General features: G+C 39.6%; 2 protein-coding genes across 16 annotated transcripts in view; one reads left to right on the top strand and one right to left on the bottom strand.

Moving 5' to 3' along the window:
• Positions 1-8,393, top strand: part of SEPTIN11 (septin 11) — a 95,245-nt gene extending 86,852 nt beyond the window's left edge. For 3 of the 12 annotated variants that reach the window (XM_031664525.1, XM_017958755.2, XM_031664528.1), the window contains exon 10: positions 4,912-5,168. In XM_031664525.1, the coding sequence (XP_031520385.1) occupies positions 4,912-4,936 (25 nt within the window). In that variant the 3' untranslated portion in view covers positions 4,937-5,168. Of the gene's footprint in view, positions 1-2,614; positions 5,169-7,283; positions 7,889-7,977 lie in introns of those variants that run through there. The other 9 variants (XR_004182785.1, XM_031664526.1, XM_031664530.1 and 6 more) reach the window with 9 other exon arrangements.
• A 6,874-nt stretch (positions 8,394-15,267) lies between these two features.
• Positions 15,268-22,199, bottom strand: part of CCNI (cyclin I) — a 30,174-nt gene continuing 23,242 nt past the window's right edge. For 3 of the 4 annotated variants that reach the window (XM_009206904.4, XM_003898727.5, XM_021938487.2), the window contains one exon: positions 16,164-16,804. In XM_009206904.4, the coding sequence (XP_009205168.1) occupies positions 16,361-16,804 (444 nt within the window). In that variant the 3' untranslated portion in view covers positions 16,164-16,360. Of the gene's footprint in view, positions 16,805-22,199 lie in introns of all 4 variants that reach the window. The other variant, XM_021938488.2, reaches the window with a different exon arrangement.

The following is a 22,199-nucleotide window of genomic DNA, read 5'->3' on the forward strand; positions in this document are numbered from 1 at the left end:
TCTTGCTCTTTCCCCTTACATGCCGAGGTTCTAGGGAAAAAGCTGACCATAAGTAAACAAAAACATTGATACTCAAGCACATAAAGAATTACATTCTTTAAACATAGAGTACACAGGATCAAGTCTCTGCACAGTAACTGAGATGTGTTATAGGGAAGAGTGAGCACAGTGCTGTTGTCCACTTAGTCTTGATGAATGTGCAGTAGGCTCACCCCTAAGAAATCTCATGTTGCCTGCAGTAAAAATAAAAATGGACTGCTACAATGACATACTGAGAGTTTTAAATCATGCTTTACCAACTTTGACATTCTGAGCTCTGAGACAGCAGAAAATGTATCACTAGAGCAAGGGAGGAGGCAAATGTTCTGAACAATAGTAGAAGTGGTTGTGATTTTATTTGGAGTTGGCACAGATCCAAGTGACCAAAGGAGTTCAAGGCCCAAAATTTAGTTATGCTGGATTAATTCTGAGAGTAACAACCACATAGATTATAATCTAGTTTAAGAAAACCCTTTGTAGCTATGTGTGTTGGGAGAGCCTCTAACACTCGTGGTGATGTTCCCCATGCAGAGACTCAGAGATTACAGTGACTCTTCCAGTGAAGACAGATGAAAGCCATTTGGCATTGTACCTTTGTTAATCCAGACCAACCAAGGATATAGGGGTGTGTGTGTGTGTGTGTGTGTGTGTGTGTGTGTGTGTGTACATACACATACATCTATAGGTATGAATGAGACAAAAAGCTGCTGACTTATAGCTTAGGAAACCCAAAGTCAAGTTTGTCTTTTCACCCTGAAGCACTCAGTGCATAAAGGTTTGAGTTTTAAAACTTAAGAATGTTTCTAAAAGACCAGCAATGTTAAAAGAGTATTTCGTGTATACTAGACGTGCCTTTAAGCAATAAAAATTCCAAGAACTGATCATTATTGTGCCTCCATTTTAAAAAAAGTTTATTTAGTAACAAACTTCCCAGTGTAGGGAGGTTTTTCCTTGCCCTTTTGGACATGTTAGGTTATTTTCTTCCTATCCTTACCAATGTGTAATGCTTTCAAAGTTTCTGTGAAGCCTGTGTGGATTCTATTTTAGCTTATTTATGTATTCTCATTTATTTTGAAGGATATTATACTCAATTTGGTTCAGAGTAGTAACCAGGTTTTGCTCCTGACAATGGCACGTATTGTTTGTGTAACTTTTTCTAGGTCCTTACCCTTTTCCACACTTTGCATTTGTACAGTGAAAGCAACTGCCAGTGGAGGCCTGAAGTGTCAAAGTAAAACAAACAAACAAACAAACAAAACTCACACCTTTTACTGCCAGAGGCAGTGGACTGCGTTGGTTAGAGGGACCGCAGAAAGACAGTGACCAGGCTGGATAGGGCAGCACTCTGAAAAGAGCTGGGAAGATGCCTCCTGGCATAGCTGGAGCAGATGTAGGAGTTACCGTTAGGAGCTGGCTTTGTTGTAGGTAGAAAACGAAAAGGCAGATGCTTACTTATTTACCTGCTGTGTTTCCACCTCAAAGCCTAACTTAGTTTTTCTAATAGTTTTAAATTCTCTTTTTTCTATTCTAATGACACGCTCCTTTTTTAATGTAGGTAAGGCTTTATACTTCTCCTTGACCTGTAGTGGCATGAGAGTGTATAACATTTCCTAAGATGACAGGCAAAGTAGAACTAACCCTGGCACTGCCATTAGCTGGCCCCACCTTCTGCCATCTCTGGCCACCAAGTCACTTTCCTTGTTTGCGGCTGTACCACAGTGGTGGGACTGCGCGGGGGTAAGTTGGTCAGTGGACAGTGTTTCCCTTTTCTGAAAACTGTCTGCACAATTGCCAGCAGCCATTTGCTGGTTAAGCTGCATCTATCCCAAAAGACAGTTATAAAATTCATCATTCTAAAACCATACTTGTTTACCCAACCATCCACTCATCTTTAAAAAAAAAAAGTTTTGATTCTTGCTAAGGAATAAAGTTGCATGTTTTGCACTTGCCTAAAATTAGACACATGGGCCGTGGGTTTGGCATTGCTTTGTACCTAGAAGAGGGGGAAAGCTCCTGGCATTGCTGTATCTGTAACCATTACAGTGATTGTCTTTTTTCCCCCTACCCAACTAGATTAATAGCATGTCCTCCATTCACTATGTAATTTCAATCCCTAAACTGCGTTAGACCTTTTCTTCAAGTCAATTGTACAAAGGCATTTATTGTATATTTATTCTCTGACGCCTTCAGCAGGTCAGAAGTGGAAGGTGAAGCTCCTATTCAGTACTAATGGGACACCCAAACCTAATAGATAATGGTTTTGTGTTATTTGAGAAAACAAAAGCTAAAGAGTAAATCCTCCCACTAGACATGCAGTGGTTTCAAGAAGTCACTTGTGAATTCTAAATTACATACAAATGGAAACTAACCGTATGCCTTTAATTCAGTATTAAATTTTGCTTTTGCTTGTCATGTAGAGTAGCCTTCTCAAATTTTTGGTTTTAATTTCTGTCAATTCCATAATCATTGCATGAGCATTCACCATCGCTGAATGCTGGTGCTGTCGCTCCTAATTTTCCTTTCTTTTTAATTTATTATTATTTCTAACTTTTTTGTTTTGTTTTTTAACTTGCAGTGCAAGCTTCACATAAAGCCTGGCAAGCCAAGGATGTTCCCGCATTCACCTGCTTTTGCAGTAATATCGTATCTCTGCCATGTGTGTTCTTTATTTTTATTTTTATTTTTATTTTTTTTACCCTTCTTCAAACACCAGTAACTATTATTAACTCGTTTGCTGAATGTTGTTGGGTAGTAGAAAATGATAGAACAAGGGAATAACCGCAAATGCTCTGTGCAGCTGGACTCTGTTTCCGGAAAGTAAATGATTTGCTTTTTATGCCTGTTCTGAATGGCAGCACGAAGCAGGCCTGTTACTTGTATGTCGCTTTGGACAGAGGAAAGTGGGGTAAAATGCTACCTGTACGTCTGACATGAAAACTTCTCACCGCCTCAGCAGCTGAACTAAAAACCTGAATAGCCATGACAAGAGTTTGCATTTTCTTGATGATTCATCTCCATGAGTGCACAATCCCTGAACTCACTGTCTTTTCTCCACACTTGTCCCAAGCCAAGGTAGATTTGTATGTAGACAGACGGGTGAGCAAGCATTATATTTTATTTTTACACTTGCATGACATTTTCATTTTCATCAGTAACATTATTTGGCCTGAGCTTGTGGGTCTGTTCAGACTGTCTCCTCTCATGGTTTGAAACCGCATCTGAATGCCTGCCTTCAAATCCTGGCCAAGTTGGAGTAGAGTAGACAGGCCTGAGAAAACAATGATTATGTTCACATTTACTGGTGCATCCTTGATCCTCTCACAGATAGACGTCTTAAAGGTTGAATCATATAACATTGGTTAGTAGAAGAACCTTCTACTAAGGATGATGGGCTTTCTACAACCTGCTTACCACTAACAGTAAGGAACCGTTCATAAACACACAGTTTATGAAACACACAGTTTGTTCCCAGTGGGCTTAGAGGGAGGCCCTGATGACTGATTCCAGGATCCTTGTACTTCTAATAAAATTTTTCCCTAATCATGAGAAAATTTCCACAGATACTTCCCTTAGAAAATTTGCTATAAACTCTGTATCATTGGTAGCACGAATTTGAGGGAGACCTTGTCAACTTTAAGGTGGAAATAGGAAGGACCACAACATGACCCGTAAGTGAAGAAGGTAGACATTTCCTATTCAGCTTCCTTGCTTAGTCTCCTTTCAGTATTTGGCAATAAAAGAGAGAAGAAATAGAACAACTGAAGTCTCAAATCATTGTCTGGAGTATTCCTCACCTTGGCTAGCTCCACCTGCTCTTTGTCTAAGGCCCTTGCCTCATCAGGAGTTGGAGCGGACCCACACGCCAGAACCTATCCTGCGTGCCTAATTTGTATGGAAAAGTGCATATTTCATCTCTTTTCTATACTGTTCCTTTCTGATGCTTATCTTTTCATCTGTGTGATTGTTTTCTTCCCCTCTACTAACAAGATCCTCCCAGCTTTCTCTCTACATATAGAAAGGATAACATTGCTCATGAACCCACTTCCCCTCCACATTTTCCTCACTGGTTAGAGATTAATAGGATAGAATATGCTGCATCTCCCCTGACACACACTTTCTTTTTAAAATGAACAAGTCTCTATTTTGATTTCAGCAAAGACTTTTTCTCCTTCTCTTTGTCCTCAGCCATACTTAGAGGAAAGAAGGAATGGTCTTCCATGAACTAATTATGCTTAATTAAGCAAAGTAAGGAAATTAGTTTCGTGGAAGCCTAAACAAAGCTGGAATAGAAGCTACACACTAGACACAGCAGCAGTCATAGTCTTCACACGTTTAGGAGCTACTGGACCAACATCCTTGTTTTTGCTTCTGTTTTTTTTAAATAATTCTAGTCTGGAGCTAACTGTGGAGCAGCCGAATAGTAGCTGGCATGTTGATTCAAACCATGGGCTGAATTTGCTCATAGGCTGTGCATCAGACAAAAGCTTGAATATTTGTGTTGTATGCTTGTTCCAACCACTGCTTGTGTGAGCATTTTTGTGGCTCGTACAGAAAGTACACTTTTAAATTGTTTCTTGCATCACTAAAATTTTTTTTAAATAAGCATAACAGCGAAAGGCATCTAGCTGACTTTTTGATTCCAAGATTGTTGGTTGGATTGACTTTTTTGCATTAAAATTTTCCCAGCAAAATAAATCATATGGCGAGTCAGAGAATAAAAAGTCAAAAGAAACAAATAGAAGCTTTTTTTTTTTTTTTTTTTTTTTTTAATGTATTGCTTCTGAACTTTTTTCTGCCACTGCTCCCCGGCCCTGTTTAGTTTGTTATTGCTGCTCTTCTTTTTTCTTTCTGTATCTATGCCTTTTTTCACAGTAGTCCTTGGCTCTGCACGGAATAAATGATACCCTCAAATCTAATTGGATGTGCTTTCGCCTTTGCATGTAAGTACAGTAGTAAGAAACCTTTGAGATCTTTCTGACTTTTCAAAATTAGAGAAAGCAAGTGGGATGGATGGATTTTTTTTTCTTTTCAAGGGGGGCAGGAAGGTAATGGTTTGAGTAGCCTTTGTTTTTGTTTTGTTTAAAAAAAAAAACTAAATATATATAAAAGGCCACATTTATATTTTTTTTCACAAGAACCACGTAATAAATTCCACTTCTTGACCTGAATTTGGAAATCCGAAATTACCAATCCAGGCCAGTTGTGGTGGCTCATACCTGTAATCTCAGCACTTTGAGAGGCTGAGGTGGGCAGATCACTTGACGCCTGTAATCCCAGCACTTTGAGAGGCCGAGGCAGGCGGATCACGAGGTCAGGAGATCAAGACCATCCTGGCCAACATAGTGAAACCCCGTCTCTACAAAAAATACAAAAATATAGCCAGGCGTGGTGGCGCGTGCCTGTAGTCCCAGCTACCTGGGAGGCTAAGGCAGGAGAATTGCTTGAGCGTGGGAGATGGAGGTTGCAGTGAGCCAAGACTGCGCCACTGCATTCCAACCTGGGTGATGGAGTGAGACTCTCCAAAGAAAAAAAAAAAGAAATTATTAATCCCTGCCTGTGCTCTACATAGCCTCATGGGCATCATTGGATAGTTCAGAGGGCCCTTGATTCCGGCAAGGCAAGTACATCCAGAATGAGAAATTACTATCTTCTACTAGAGAAAACCAAGAGAAAAAATTTTATGCTAGGATGCCTTTATGACCACTTAATTTTTTTATCTTAGTCCAGTGGTCTCTCCCTGGTGCTAACTGCTGACAGTGGCCACCTCTTTTTTTGGGGGTGAGGGGCCTATGTAACTCTAGCTGGCCTTCCCTCACATCTTTTGTTAAAACATAATGGCCATCTTTTTGCTTCTTCTGAACTTTAGATCTCCATAACACATGTACTGTAGAATGTGATGGAGAAGCATTGATGAGAATTTATGGGCAGTTCAGACTGTGTTTTCCCAACTTAGGCTCTTTATAAATTGGTTAAGGTTTTCTCCTTTTAAAGGGCATTTCAACAATGGGAATTATTTAATGTAACAGTGGGCACAGATTACTTATCTTCCTTCTCTGCTTTGTGACTCACCAGCAGTAACACACACTCTCCACATCTTGTGCACCTCAAATGAACAGACTTGGTTTCCTTGCTTTCTTGACATTTCCATGACTGTTTCACATACAAACTATTGAGTGAGGTTTTTCAGCTGTTACCGACCCACGTCCTACTGTCTCTGTGTGGTCCTGCAAAAACTGTCCATTCCCACCCCTTTGCTTTGCCATTTGCAAGTGTCTGGAATTGTCAAGTCTGAGCTTTGAAAAGTCCTGGTTCCACTGACAGGACACATTCGTTAGTTGGAATTAAGACCTACAAAGTCTAGTTTGTATGTAGGTATGAAGGGAATTTTTTAAATAAATTGAAAAGCTGTGAACAGCAGTAGAACTTTGTCTATTTCTTAATTTTAAAATATGCTGATATGCCTTAAACTGTAGTTGTAGATCCTTGTCATTTTGCTGTTTGAAAATAACCAATGTGCTTTCTAAAACTGTTGTGTAATCTACTTTCAGTGTTAATGCAGAATTGTCATATATGTAAGCTGCATGTTAGACATTTGTCTTTTTTTAAAAACTAAAGTAATTGTATTGATGTGAAGCATATCATTTTTTCAAATATGAAAGTAATCACTTAGCAACATGCTTGGTAATTTGGCATCTGTTAAGGTAGGAGAGTGGTGAACAGGTAATCTATGCATATATCACTAGTGCCAAGACATAAAGCGGGGGAAAATATATTTTTACCCAAACATTGTTTGTGTGCCCTTTTTTGTGAGTTCTTTTTAGTCGCTGCTTGGTTTGCATATGCACACGTGCTTACTGGATAAAAGAAACAAGGATAAGAGTCTCATGCTTTCCTGCCTTGTGTGGTGGACTTCAAATGGCTGCTGTCTGGGTTACACCAGTTTCTCAAAGATACTTGCCATGTAGTGTCCTGTACTTCACATATCATGTTATCACTTTTTTTCCCCCATACCTGTCCCTGTCCACCCTGCCAATTCATGTGCCTTGGTGCCCAGCTGAGGCATCGTCGTCTTCACTGGCCTCCTCTTCCCCGCTGCTGCTCACCCTCCCGTGGAGCTCAAGGAAGTCACCCTGTTAACTGACACACTGCTGTTCTTTCACAGCTTGTTGTAGAGAAGCTCCTTTTTTTCTTCAGCCATTAAGAATCAAATTTGAATCTGAACCTTTCTTTTTTCTCTTCTGTAGCTTCTTCTTTATGTAACCATCCTGTTGACAAGCCCTACTCTCTCCTAATGGACATAGAGCATTAGAAGAGCAGGAGCTGTCTGTTCACACGTGTTGGGGAAGAGTTACCTCATTTCCACCATCGCCTCCTGTTCTTTTAAAGTCTGGGTCAAATATTGCACTGCTGTTTGTATTTGTCAATGTCTGCCCATAGTGGATACTGAAGTGACTTACCACTACCAAAAAAATAGTCATATTCAATAATATTAATTAAAAAGGAAAAAGGAAATTGAGCGAAACAGAAAACGTGGGCCAAGACCCAAGGTCTTGTGCTGGGATCCCCTTGCTTAGAACTATCATGTTCTTGAAGCTGCTGATCCAAGAACTGATGGACTGAAGACAGCGTGTACCCTAACCTGAGGGGGCCACCACGTCCAGGGCCTACAAACGTGATCTCATGGTATCTCCTGTCCTTTCTGTCCCATGAGCCACATTCTGAACAGCCTGATCAGGATTCTCAACCATCAGGTCATAAGATCTGAACAACAATTTCTTTCCTTTTATTAGTTTTATGGGTTGTTTTGGTGTTTGGGTTTTTAAAAAAAAAAAAAAAACAAAAAAAAAAACAAAAAAAAACTTGATATTGCATGAACAGAGATGGCTGCAATTTTTTTTCTTTGGAGTGTTCTATTGATACAATGTTTTTATTTTTCAGCTGACCATCTGCCTCTTGAGAGAGAGAGAAGTGGGCATCCTTCCTTTAAATTCAGGAACCACTGTTGTTTTATTTGACTTTTTCTGTTACTTGCATCTCTTATATAAGTTGTTTTGGATTTGGGATTATGTTTTGGGGGTGAAAAATTCCAGTTAGTTCTGTTTTTTGTATTGGTTATTCAGCTTACTTTTGGTATCAAAATTATGCCAGTTTTAAGCTCACTTGAGTGAAGTTTAAGTCACAAGATTCTGTTTAATATGCTTTCCTCATTTTGGAAACAACCAAAAACTTCCCTTTTTTGTTACGGGATTTTGACCTACAAGTCCTAATCGTGTTTAAAATGTGCCGGTGTTGGGTAGATGACTTTTCTGCCTCTGGGGTTCAATTTATATTTAAAGATACCTTAAAATAACTTACTGGCCCATCCCTGCCTTTTTATTTGTTGTGAAGCTCTGTACCTTGTGTCCACAGTTTTTTACCAGGACCCATGTGTCTTGGACCATGGGAAATGAACCCCAAACAAGTACATGTCTCTCCTCCCAGATAACAGCATCATTAACAATGGTTCTGATTCACATTGTCTTCTCGGAATTACCTAGGTGGATTTCTCTACAATTTCTGCAAAAAAAACCTGCTGAGAATCAAAGTATTCAGACTTGATCACTGAAAATAACATCCATATCCAAACACATACTTCTGCCAGTTGAGTGAGCCTGTGATTTCTGATGCTGACCTGTTTGTGATGAGTCAGGTTCAGGGCTAGATTACTCTAGTTAGCAGTCACTTCTTAGGGGCAGTTTTCATAGTGAAGGGACAATTTTCAAATTCGTATGTATTATAGAGCATGGACATATATTTTGTTATCTTTCAGTTTCATTACTTGTTTATAGATAGGCTTATTTCCATCTTTACTTTTGAGCTCCATAGTAGGTAGGTCCTAAAAATACCATTGGTGACATGAGTTGCATTTAATCAAGATCCTCAGGAGTGTTCCCCTCTGAATAAGAATGGTAACATATGGTTCCTTTAGACAGTGAAATGAAGAAGCAACAGTCCCTGCCTCTTGAATCACTTGATTCCTGGAAAGAGATTATTTAGAGCAATTGGATGAACAAGTTGGCAAGCTGCTTTCTTTACTTAAAAGGAAACTAAATGTAAGTAAAGTCAGATTCATGTGAGCCATTAAATGATCAAAATGTCAGCATCAAAAGCCATCCCCTTACAGCATAATCTGTAAGGACAGAAGTCTGCTAGTAATGTGACCAGTGGAGTGGGAAAGCAATAGCAGTTCCTTACCAGCTGATGCCACAGCATGACATCAGTTTTGCAAGTTAAACGTGTAGGTCCTATTGTGTGAGACCACTGTCATCACTATGTATAAGTGACTTTATTCTTAAACTCCCTATTTTGATATTTTAACTTTATTCTATCATTTTAAAAACAAATTCTGCATCAGATTGTAAATATTTTTTGAGCAATATTTAAAACTCAAATTAGGCAGTATTTTAGGTAAGAAATGTATGTCTGTTGTTGCTATTTCCTTTTTTGTTTTTCTGTTTTAGCTCCCAGAGTAGAGGAAGTATAATATTAACCATCTTAGTGGGAGGGGTGGGGGAACAGGGTATTATCAGTAGGTCAGCCTCAGTCCAGTTACCTCGGGGAACCTGATCATGTACACTTCTGGCCAGCCAAGTGCCTTGCCATCTCTCTTCCCCTAACATAGACTGCCATTGATTTGGCATTTTACCATAGGCAGTTCTTTTTCTCCAGTGTTGATAAAACTGGTAGGTTTTCTCCTGGCTGACCAAGTAAGGGAGGTGAAACCATCTTGGGTATAATTACTAGCAATAAAAATTATTGGCTTATCTCAAACAAGATTGTGGGGAAAAAAGCAGGGAGAAGTTAGCCATCTAAACCTATTTCCATTGGTAATAGGCTTTTTGTTCTTCATCAACCTTAAACAAATATTAGTTCTTTTCAGATACAGACTCTGCCTTAATACAAGCACAGATGGTGTCCTTGAGATCAGCCCAGCACATGTGTAAAGGAGAGATCCAACTTTCTTAGTCATGGTGCACTGACCTGAAACAGGTCCTCACCCCCAATAATTGACCAAACTTCTTTTCCCCATCAACAGTGCTTATCAAGTTCCTTCTTATTTATTTATTTATTTATTGGCCTGCTGTTGGCCCAGATTATGGGTAAACCCTTCTGGTATCTAACAAACAAATACATGGCTGAGTGTGATGGCTCACACCTGTAATCCCAGCATTTGGGAGGCTGAGGCTGGTGGATTGTTTGATGTCAGGAGTTCAGAAACAGCCTGACCAACATGGTTAAAACCCTGTCTCTACTAAAAATACAAAAATTAGCTAGGCATGGTGGCACGTGCCTGTAATTCCAGCTACTTGGGAGACTGAGGCAGGAGAATCGCATGAACACAGGATGCGGAGGTTGCAGTGAGGCAAGATCGCCCCACTGCACTCCAGCCAGGGCGACAAAGCACAATTCCGTCTCATAAAGTAAAATAAACACAAAAGACAAAGGTTTTTTAAGCCACCTTTAAAACCTTTAGTTTCACAACTGACTTATCTTTCCACCTGGAGACTGACAGTGATGGCAGTGTGGCTCACTTCAGAGTTCCTAGTGCTTGAATTTTTAAGACCATGGTATCTAGTTTTTTGCGAAGAATACTGTCTGTCTTTCAGGTCAGTCTCCAGCAAGCAGCTGGCATACCCAGGGCTGGTGAAGGGATTGCTTGTATTAATTTTTTTTTTATTTAGCAGGATCTCACTCTGTTGCTTAGACTGAAGTACAGTGGCATAATCACAGCTCACCGCAGCCTTGACATCCTTGGTTCAAGCAATCCTCCCACCTCAGCCTCCTGAGTAGGTAGGACTATAGGCATCAGCAACTATGCCTGGCTAATTTTTTTATTTTTTGTAGAGATGGAGTCTCATGTTGCCCAAGCTGGTCTCAAACTCCCGGCCTCAAGCATTCCTCCCACCTCAGCTGCCTACAATACTGAGATTAAAGCCGTGCCCAGGTTGCATGTGCTAATTTGAGAAGACTAATTGGGAGCCTAGGTGTCTACTCATCTCCCTTTCCTACCTTGCTATTCCTGATTAGTAGCTATATATAAATGAGATGTTTTTGGTTGTCAGTGGAACATCACATGAGGTCAAAAGATTTCACATCGGCCTCAAATCAGTTACTTGTAGGGATGTGAGATGAATAGCCTTTCAGTCCACTATGGAAAGTTTTTTCCAAAGTTATGGCACCTACACTAGGGAAGGCAAAGGCTATTATAACAAGATTTTGTTCGTCCCTGTCCCGCAAAAGAATAAATAAATATGTGTGTTTGAGGGTGGGGAACGGGGAGCAGAATAACATTCCATAAAGAGCTGGGCTTGGACAGGTGCATTGGCTCAACATCTGTAATCCCAGCACTTTGGAAGTCAGAAGTGGAAGGATCACTTGAGGCCTGGAGTTTGAAACCAGTCTAGGAAACATAGCAAGACCCTATCTTTAAAAAAATTTTTAAAGTCAGCTGGGCATGGTGGTGTGTGCCTGTAGTCCTAGCTACTCAGGAGGCTGAGGTGGGAGGATTGCTTGAGCCCAGGAGTTCAAGGCTGCAGTGAGCTAGGATCATGCCACTGCACTCTACCCTAGGCAACAGACCTAGACCCTGTCTCTTAAATAACCAAAAGAGCTGGGCTTAACTGTGAACCATGTGTTTAGAGCTCTGGAGAGTTGCAGTTCTACCTTTTCTTTTTTTTCTTATTCACTCATCCATCTTTCCCCAACCCCTCCTTCCCTCTTTCCAAATACTTTATTGTGCATACTGCACCAGGCCTACATTAGGTACCGGGGATTTAGCTATGCACTATGAATTGAACTTGTATCACTCATAAGCACAGCAATGTTGAGAGTGAAAGAAAAGGCAAGCCTTTTCTGTGCTAATTCATTTGCTGAAGATAGATCATATCCTGAAAAGCAAAAAGGATTCTGCTCCCCACCAATCACTTTTTAGTGGCTCCTTGCCTAAAGTTGGCCTTCATTCTGGAGTGTCCTATTATCTAACAAAATAAGCTATTTCCAAGAAATGAGAGACCAGTTCACTAGGCCTAGGGCTATTCAAACTGCTTTTCTACTACCTTACTGTTGTATAACACAATAAGGTCAACAATTCTGGCATTTGATCTGCTATGAAGGCTATACTTCTAGAGTTAAGAGAAAGGCAGAGGTTCTCATTTCATCCTTAACTCCAGAAGCTCCTAGGAACTAAAAAAGTGAGCTCTTCTCAAATTTTTCTATCTGATAAGACATTCTTGGTTATCTTACTACACCTTTTAAAGTAAAAAGTGGCACAAGGGAGAGTTATGTCTCTGACATTGGTCTTACATACGAGTACATCATAAAAGCCACTAAATATGGTGAGGGAAAACTTGCTATTTAATTCCTTGATGCAAGCTGTGCTAAGTTAAGTGTGCTCTTCATCTTTTCTCTCCTAATGATGGGCCAAATCCAACTCAAACTGAAAGCAGCAAGGTTTTGGGACTTGGCTATATTCAAGCCTTCTCAATTGTATTTCTAGGCTACTTTGCAGAACCACACAACTCACTAATTGGGATTTGTAAGACTGGTTCTGGTTTTTCTTGGTCTGAATCGTGGCATCCAGTCACCATCTGCCCCTTAACCCTGGCTGATCTTGCCAAAGTTCCCTCAGTCTCACACACACAGGCCTCCTGTACCTTAAGTAATGTGAACTTCTAACTAAGCCAACACAGTTGGCTTAGCAACCAGATGAGTGTTCAACTGCTAACATACAGTAAACTTATTTTTTCCCAGAAATTTAAAAAGATGCTGTATTTTTCTAGAAGCACCATCTAGTGGCCAAAGCTCATAGCATTATTTGATAACAGGTATAGGAGACATTCTCAACATAATTTAAAGACTAAAAGAATTTTGGAGGCTTTAAAAGTAACATTTACATGTTAGACAAAACTTTATGATGTCAAATAGAAAGGGTAAAGGTTTGAGAGGAGTTAGAATTTGAACCCTGTTAAACTGGGGCTGCATTCTGCCAATTTGATTGTGAGAATCTGTGACATAGTATCTTCACTTGCCAGTTGAAAATGTGCAAACTACTTTAGATAAAGATAAGCTCCTCATCATGTTGGCTGTGCATCAGTAGCTTAACCACATTTTCTTCTCAAGTGAAAGGCCACCATGCTGCTTTGGGCAATAATGCTCAAGCATAACTTGCTTCAGGAAATCTAGGAGTAAATTTAAAAGCTTGACAATTCAGGTTTGTAGAGAGTACAGAGGACACACAGAAGTGGCTGGCTCTGACAACACAGGAGACAATAAATAGGACTTCTTGGGGGCACAAACACCAGTGTCTTAATTCTCTCAACAAGAACGTAGGTTCAGATTCTCATCAGCTTGGCTGAGTGAAGAGCTACATTCTACCTTCCCTCACAGGCAAAGGCAGCATCAGGAACATTTATGATAAACTGTTTATATTTGACCTTTTACTGACATTTGCGAGCACTCTGCATTCCTAGCTTTCCCTTCCCCCGCCAAACTAATACATCATATATCCGTAGAGAAAGCTTCTAGTTCTGTATATAACTAACTTCATATTGATCTCGTAGATAATGAAGTAAAATATTTAGCTTCTAGTCTGATCTTCAAGGGCTATAACATGTTCTTTAGGGTTTTTTTGTTTTTTGAATGGAGGATTAGAGAATAACTACTATCCCCATCAAGTATATTCCCTTGCCGTTCCAGAGGCCTCACGAAGCAACCGGTTTTTTAACCACCAGGAGGCACCAGACAATTACGATGCAGAATGCTCAAGTTTCCAGGTCTTGAGTTTGTGATGTGATGCCAAAGTTTAACACAAGTAACTTGGGACAGGCTGAGAATAGTTTCAGGCAAAAAGGGAACTAATTGAACAGCAGGAACAGGCTTTTTTTTTTTTTTCTCGCTCTGTTGCCCAGGCTAGAGTGCAGTGGCGCAATGGCTCACTGCAACCTTCGCCTCCTGGGTTCAAGCGATTCTCCTGCCTCAACCTCCCAAGTAGCTAGAATTACACGCCCGGCTAATTTCTGTATTTTTTAGTAGAGACGGGGTTTCAGCATGTTGGTCAGGCTGGTCTCGAACTCCTGACCTCGTGATCCGCCTGCCTCAGCCTCTCAAAGTGCTGGGATTACATGCGTGAGCCACCGCGCCCAACCGGAACATTCTTAATGAAAAATTCTACACTGTTTAAGAATACTAGGCTCTTTCTGTCACAAGCCACAGTTCTCTAAGGGCCCACAGTAAGTTGTGATGAAGTGGGCTCAGGCCTCTGAAATGGTGGCCAAGGTTTAACAGTGCTTTCGGGGGCCAAGTCTCCAAAGTACTATCACTGAACTGAATGATGTGGTTAAACAAGTTCTGAGGTGTGAGGGCCAGCAGCCCACCATCCCACTTGATTCGGTGTCCCATGAAAAGAACGCTGTATTCCAAACTAACTTACCAGCAATTTTTAAATATTGAAAACCTTAAGACCAAAAAGTGAAAATTCTATTGTCCTCTAATGTTCTGCTCAATTTGCAGCTACTGGACTATAAATGAAATATTGACTCTAAACTGTTTTATCCCTAGCTTTCTACATAACACAACGATGTCCTCATCTGTTAAATAGAAGGAAGTTCTACAGATCTGTATCATTTTACAGATACTATGAACATATACAGTTGTAAACTTCTTAGAAACAGATGAAGATCAGGATCAGAAATTTTTAAAATGTGTATCTGTGAAGTCAATCCTTTGCTATCTTCCCTCCCACTCCCTGTACTGACATGTGAGTAAATGCTTCCCATTTAATTGGAGTTTAAGGTCATAAAACAGGTAGTCAACCCTACCACAAGAATTTTTTACAAGTCAGATGATAACCTGAAAATACTCTTGTTCTCCTAAATCTGAACATTAAAAATGGCTAAAAATGACATTTTAAAGATACAGGTCTGAACCTACTCTCACAAGCAGTCATATTAAGATGAAAATTTACTATTTGGAGGATTCACAGTGCACTAGTGAAAAAATATCATAAAAGAAAAATTCTTATATCTAAAACCTATATCCCTCGATCACATTCAAATCCTCTTTTCTTCATGTTTCATTTTCAGTAAGTATATTCTTGGTCTTTCTATTGTTTTCTCTAGTTGAAATAGCAGTGCCTAGCCAATCAGGTACCTGTACCTCTTCACAGCTGGAAAAAAGTCACAGAAACAAAAGTTAAGGACAACTTTTTATTGCTACCAGAGGCTTTTATCATCAATACATGGTTCTGACTGCAATACCTTTTTCAGACTGCAAAGGGAGCTCAGGATCCAGAAGTCGTTAAGAGAACTATAAGTAGGCTGGGGAGGCAGGTGGGGAGTAAGTTCTATTAGAAAATCCTAATAGCTTAACAAAACTAGGGTACTAAATTCAGTTATAACATGTTACAGATGCAAATCACAGAGCTGCCCCAACATCTAGACAGTCTCTCCTACTGATTATAAATGAGTGAAAACTATCAGTTAGAAAAATCTAATTTCAGTTGTTACATACATGTTTCTTTGGTGAGCACCTGGATATATTAACTTTATCACAAATTCTTTTATACAAATGTCAAAAATGCTTTCAACAAATCTAAGTGTCCTAATTACATACCACTTTTAAGCATCACTTTAAGGTAAACAAAAATGAAAACCATAATTTTAAATTAAAATTTGAAATGACACACAAAATCAACCTGGTAATATGAGAACTTTTTCTGTTACTGTCTCTGATTAATATGGGACAATTCCAAAGTACCCTTTCACACTAATTGGAACTTGCATCATGGCTGTCACACTGAAATAATTTGTTCGACTGCTAAAAAATAATTTTGGGGTTTCCTATTCAGTGAGAATCAATACAGATCAGCATGCATAAAGTTCAGTAACTTAAATGGAGAAGCAAGCAAAAGCAAAATCAAATCAGGATGCTGAGGGGGAACAGGTTTGCTGGCTATGAATTTTAACTGAATTTTTGATGGGGCAAGCTACGTTACATTATGGCAGAAAAAAAGTGCAACTGGCATACTACAAAGAGGTTTTTTAAGTTTAAAAAAAGTTTGGATCTTTTGGATTTTTTTTTTTTTTTTGGTCCTTATGTGTTTAAATAACACTGAATTATAATTAGCCATACAAATAATGAGAGTAGTTTTTTTTTTTTTTTTTCTGGCTCACTCCAAATCAGCCTGTTAAGGTATATATCCTTCTACAGCCTTTCCTGATTTTGCATGTTCTCATTCCCAGAGTAGTCTACCTTAGTTTACACTCAAAGGTAACACTTGTTGAAACTACATGACAGAAACAGGCTGCAAAGGTGGACAAGGGGAAGCATGTCCCTCTTGTCTTGATAAATCAGTGCCACACACAGAACCCACATTTTCTGAGACATTATCTTCATTATAGAGCCGTTTGATTCCATCATAGAAGTCATCCACTTCCATTTCCTCTACTTTGCGTTTAGCAGAGGTCTGCTTGCACCCACTGGCAGCTGGGAGATGATGGTAAAAGGCTGCTGTACCTCTGACTGGCACTTCTGGCTTGCTGTTGTCCTTGGAGAAGTCTGGGCCTGGGACAGAGGAGGGATGTAATCTGAACACTCCTTTGTCACAGGTCACCAGGGTGTGCTTGAGGGGACGGTAGACATAAACGGAATTTAGAGGCAGGGAAGACTGCAGAGTAGAAAGGTGATGTGCCACAAGCTCCCGACAGTGGATCAACTGGGAGCTATCCATCTGGGCCAGGAAAAAAAACAAAAAACAAAAAAAAAACACAGTTGATCATTAATTAACATAGGCTGCTCTGTTATCTCTGGTGGCCATTTTTCCTCCCTGTGCTTTCCATCCCTGCTGAGTCTTTTCTCTCCCCACATCTTCTACCTCCAACTCATCTATTTATCCAGCCTACCCATCCATCATCATCATCTTAGAAATCAGGTCCAAATCTGTATTTCTAATATAATTATCTTTGGAACTTGAGTTCTGTATTTGCAATGTATGCTGAACATTTACATGAGAGCAGAAACTACTTTTTTGTATCCAACGTCTGTTTTTTTTTTTTTTTTTTTCAGTCTGTTCCCCCTGTCTAGAAGGCCCTTCATCCTACTCTCTTGGCCTCTTATAATTTTTTCAGTGGAGTCCAAAGTACTCATAAACACATTCATTAAGAATGTAAGAAGCCAAAGGACAAAAAAAAAATTTTTTTTAAATCAGGGATGAGGAGGGAAGCTAAGAATTTCAAAATAGTAAATGAAAAATTTAGAAATATATATTTTGTAGAAAATAGTAGACAACACTAAGATGAAATGTTTTTCGTAAAGATTTTAATTTGGGAGTTTTGCTAATTCCTTCTTACCCCTGAGGACAATTCACAGGTATCAGTCCTTTCTGGAGTTACCCCTGACTCCCTCAACCCCTCAAACACCCTAAATACCATGGTCATCTGTTTCTGTATCAACCTTTTAACATACTTATAGCCAGGCATGGTGGCTCATGCCTGTAATCCTAGCACTTTGGGAGGCCAAGGCGGGTGGATCGCTTGAGGCCAGGAGTTCAAGACCAGCCTGGCCAACATGGTGAAACCCCTTCTCCACTAAAAATACAAAAAATTAGCTGGACGTGGTGGTAGATGAGTAAACCCAGCTACTCAGGAGGCTGAGGCATGAGAATGGCTTGAGCCCAGGAAGTACAGGTTGCAGTGAGGTGAGATCAAGCCATTGCATTCCAGCCAGGCAAAAAGACAGAGTGAGACTGTCTTTAAAAAAAGACACTAAAACCTTTTAACATATTTACCACATTGCATTATAATAATCTATTTAACCATTTAGCCTTTCCATTATAGACTACAAGACCGAAGGTGTGGCATTGTATTATATTCATCTTTTTATCCCTAACTTTCTGGCACAATGACTGTACATGGAAGGCCTTCAAATTATTACCTGTAGTAAAGTGTCTCTCTTCCTCACTTTCAGTTACAGCATTGTCAAAATAACCTTAGTTAGCATCATATATTCCTTCCCTACTCTCTTCAGCAGCACCCCAATGCCTACCAGAAATAAGCTAAACTCCTTAGTTTTATTAATAAGGATCTCCATAATCTGACCCCAACCTTCTTTTCTAGCCTTATTTCCTAGCATACCCTCAACTTGTGGTCTACACTCTTGCTAAACAGTCCTGCTCTATACGATGCACTAATCTTCCCCTTTCTTATTTTACCCTTAATCATCTTATTTCTACCTGTTGAAATTGTATTGCCCATTCCTTCCAGGACTGGCTAAACACCATCACCTTCAGGAAGCCTATCTTGACCATTTAACTATCAGGGATAACTTTTTTCCACTTTTGGGTATTTTGGACATTTCTGGACCAAGTCTTATTCATCCTCAAATAACCTGCAGCACAAACCATGACTGTTTGCAATACCACAGAGAAAATAAGGGAAAATAATGTACTCTACAAGAACACATTTGATCACAAAATTATTTTTATCTCTAAATACATTCATTATTTGTTACTGAAAAATACCAGAGGAAAGAATGGTAAAAGGCTGATGTTAGTCATTGTATAATACAAATGCAAAATAACTGAAACTGTCAGAAATATACAACAAAATGGCAGATTTTAGCATCTACCATCATATTGTTCACTGATTTCTTTTTTTCCCCTAGTTTGAAAGGCATTAGATAACACACTATGGGTAAGACACTATTAACTAGTATTAGAATTTGTTCTCCCTCCCTTAAAAGAAAAAAGTTACGTAACACTTAAGATAGTCCCTGAACTATCAAGCTTACATTTAGGCTAGGTCTTATTATATATCCCAGGGATGTAGAACAAGCTGAAACATGCTAAAAATATTGGAACAAAGCACAGAGAAAGGATGGAGCTTCTGCCAGTATTTTAGGAAGCCTACAAAAAAGAAATGAAAGAAACTGGGAGTGAAAAAGGGGCTACAGTGTAGAAATTATTTCTAAAAAATAAGTAGAGTCATCCCACAGTATCCATGGGGGATTACTTCTAGGATCCCCCAAAAGATAACAAAACCCAACATGCTCAACAAACCCAACAACCCAGAATGCCTACACATCACTTCATCTGTGTGGATTCAAAGTAATACTCAGTGTGCAACAAATGCAAGGTTTTTTTGGAACTCTGTCAAATTTCTTTTTTTTTTTTTGAGACGGAGTCTTGCTCTGTCGCCCAGGCTGGAGTGCAGTGGCCGGATCTCAGCTCACTGCAAGCTCCACCTCCCGGGTTTACGACATTCTCCTGCCTCAGCCTCCCGAGTAGCTGGGACTACAGGCGCCCGCCACCTCGCCCAGCTAAGTTTTCGTATTTTTTAGTAGAGACGGGGTTTCACCGTGTCAGCCAGGATGGTCTCGATCTCCTGACCTCGTGATCCGCCCGTCTCAGCCTCCCAAAGTGCTGGGATTACAGGCTTGAGCCACCGCGCCTGGCTGTCAAATTTCTTCCTAAGTATTTTCAATTCATGTTGGCTGAATCCAGATGCCAAACCCATGGATATGGAAAGCCAGCTGTACCTCGTTTAATGAAATGTTCTTTAGCAAATGAACGATATTCATTGGCTTAGAAAGGTAAATATTCTAGAATTCACAAATATTCTAATGCCTTGGTCACTGGGCATAATAAATGCCATGGCAGAATCAATACTATGGTAGAATCCTAAAAAGAGACATGTATTTAAGTAAGAGGAAGACTGTCACTATCATCTTTCTGTATGAAAAAACTAAGTAAGTAGAGAGTTATATTTTAGAGGTGGAAGACTGACAAAAAATGATAGAGCTAGAAAAGACCTTAGAAATTATTCAAAACAAAACCATCCATATGAACTCCACTTCCACCCAAGTCCCAAGTAACTGTTTTCTCCAAAATAACATCAAAATAAATTCCTTCTAATCTAGTACAATCTGAATTTGTTCTATAAGATGACAAAATAATTTGTTCCTTCTTGAGATCCAGTGGAAGAAACAAAACAAGCACATACACTGAAACTACCAAAACTCTCGACACCAGACAAGTCCTCTAATGGAGTTGGTAAAAAGGACTTAAATGAACTCTAATTATAAGGTGTCAAGAGAATATTTATTATTTTTTATAACAATAAATGACATAAATGGTAGGCCCACATGGATCCAGGTTTGATGAACAGCATGAAGCACTGAGGAACCTGCTGGAATAGTCTGACCACAGCCACCTTCAAAAAACCAGGAGACGTGTGGGGAGAGGTCTGTTTCTTCCTTTTTTTTTTTTTTAATTTGCTTCTTTTTACTTTTAGATTCAGGGTATATATAGGTATATATTGCATGATGCTGAGGTTTGGAGTATAAGTGATCCTGTCAACCAGGTAGTGAGCACAGTACCCAACAGTTTTTCAACCCTTACTTCCCTCCCTCCCTCCCCGCTCTAGTAGTCCCCAGTTTCTACTGTTGCCATCTTTATGTCCACGTGTACCCAATGTTTACCTCCCACTTGTAAGTGAGAACGTGTGGTATTCGGTTTTCTGTTCCTGTGTTAATTCACTTAGGATAATGGCCTCCAGCTGTATCCATGTTTTTGCAAAGGACATGATTTTGTTCTGTTTTATGGCTGCACCTACTCTACAACTAGAACATGGACTTTGACTACTGCCCAGCTAGGAACTACAAAGACCAGCACACTAATCTAGGTAGAGTTAACGGTCTGAGTTTATCCGGGTGGGCCACATCAGAAAGAGGAAGACGTGAGCACAACCACACAACAGAGCAAGGGTAGAAGAAGGGTAAGGAGAGAGAGGTTTAGCCATCCCACAATGGTGACCAACAGGTGGGCACAAGAGCTTAAGGGGTGTAGTTGTGGGAGGTTAAGAGGAACAAAAGGAAGTTTGCCTTTCAAACCTGGGAACACTCACCATACTTTTCTCTCAAAGTGGGGGCTCAGGCAGAACTAGTGGGAGTGGCCTCCTCACAGTACGATATGTCTGTGATGGACTCTTCTCAAACCAAGACACTGGGAAACATGTCACAAATGATTCTGGCATGATCTTAGCAATCTGATTCAAGAATTTCCTATACTAAAACCAGAAAACTAGGAAGAGTATCTGATATTGTGGCCTTGTCACAGGTCTAAACACAAAGATATTATATCTGGTGTTCCTACCTGAACACAGGAAACCAAGCAAAAAAACAGAAATGAGTCCTAAAGAACTAGGAGCCATTCATGTTTGGACCACATGGGTTGGTGTTAGAGCAGAACTGCTAGAACAAGTCCCAAAAGTCTCTACCAAGATTTATGACCTTCCTTTTCTTCACTAACTTCCCCATTGCAACTTGAATACTACATGGGGCAAATCTCTTTAAAAAAAATAAATCACTGTATTTCCAGTTTTCAAACTATGTCCAAACACTACCTACATAATATAATCTAAACCTACACTACATAGGTCGATCTCTAGCTATGGAAGGGAAAAGGCTATGTTGAGTGGGGCTCTGCCCTTAAACACAACAAGTATAGCTCCACTTTTCTATTCTATATTCTGGGATTGTGTGTGTACAAGATTTTCTTGGGGGACGGGGGACTGGGAAAGGGTTCCACTTCTCAAACAAATTGTGAAAACCACTGAACTAGAATTTTTTAATGTTTGTGTGGTATGAAAAAAAGCACTGGTTCTTTTAAATCACTACTAAGTAGCTCTACGCAGCTCTAAGAAAGTCTCCAGTTCCCTACACTGGAGCTATAAAATAAAGGAGTTGAATGAAAATTTCTCCAAAGATTCTGTCAAATCCCACATTTGTAATACTCCTTCAGCTAAGGAGAAAAAAAAAGTTTCAGTGAATACTTTCTTCCTCTAGCACCAGAAAACTTACAAAAGAGAATCAGGAGATTTTCCAGTGTTTTTCACTAGGAAAACATGATCTCAAAGCTACAGAATACACATGCTATTTACATTATTATTTATGCTTCAAAATCTGTCCTCTGACACTAACACTTTAGAGCAATCTTTTTCTGTACTATCTTGAGAATAAGCAGAGAGACCAAGTCAGAAGGCATTTAAAAATAATATAATGTAGGAGGTTTTCTATTAAGCCTATTCCTCTACTTCACAGTCTAATGTGAGTGATTAATATTCAACTTT

Source organism: Papio anubis, chromosome 3, assembly GCF_008728515.1.
Source record: "Papio anubis isolate 15944 chromosome 3, Panubis1.0, whole genome shotgun sequence".
NCBI classification, from domain to species: domain Eukaryota; kingdom Metazoa; phylum Chordata; class Mammalia; order Primates; family Cercopithecidae; genus Papio; species Papio anubis.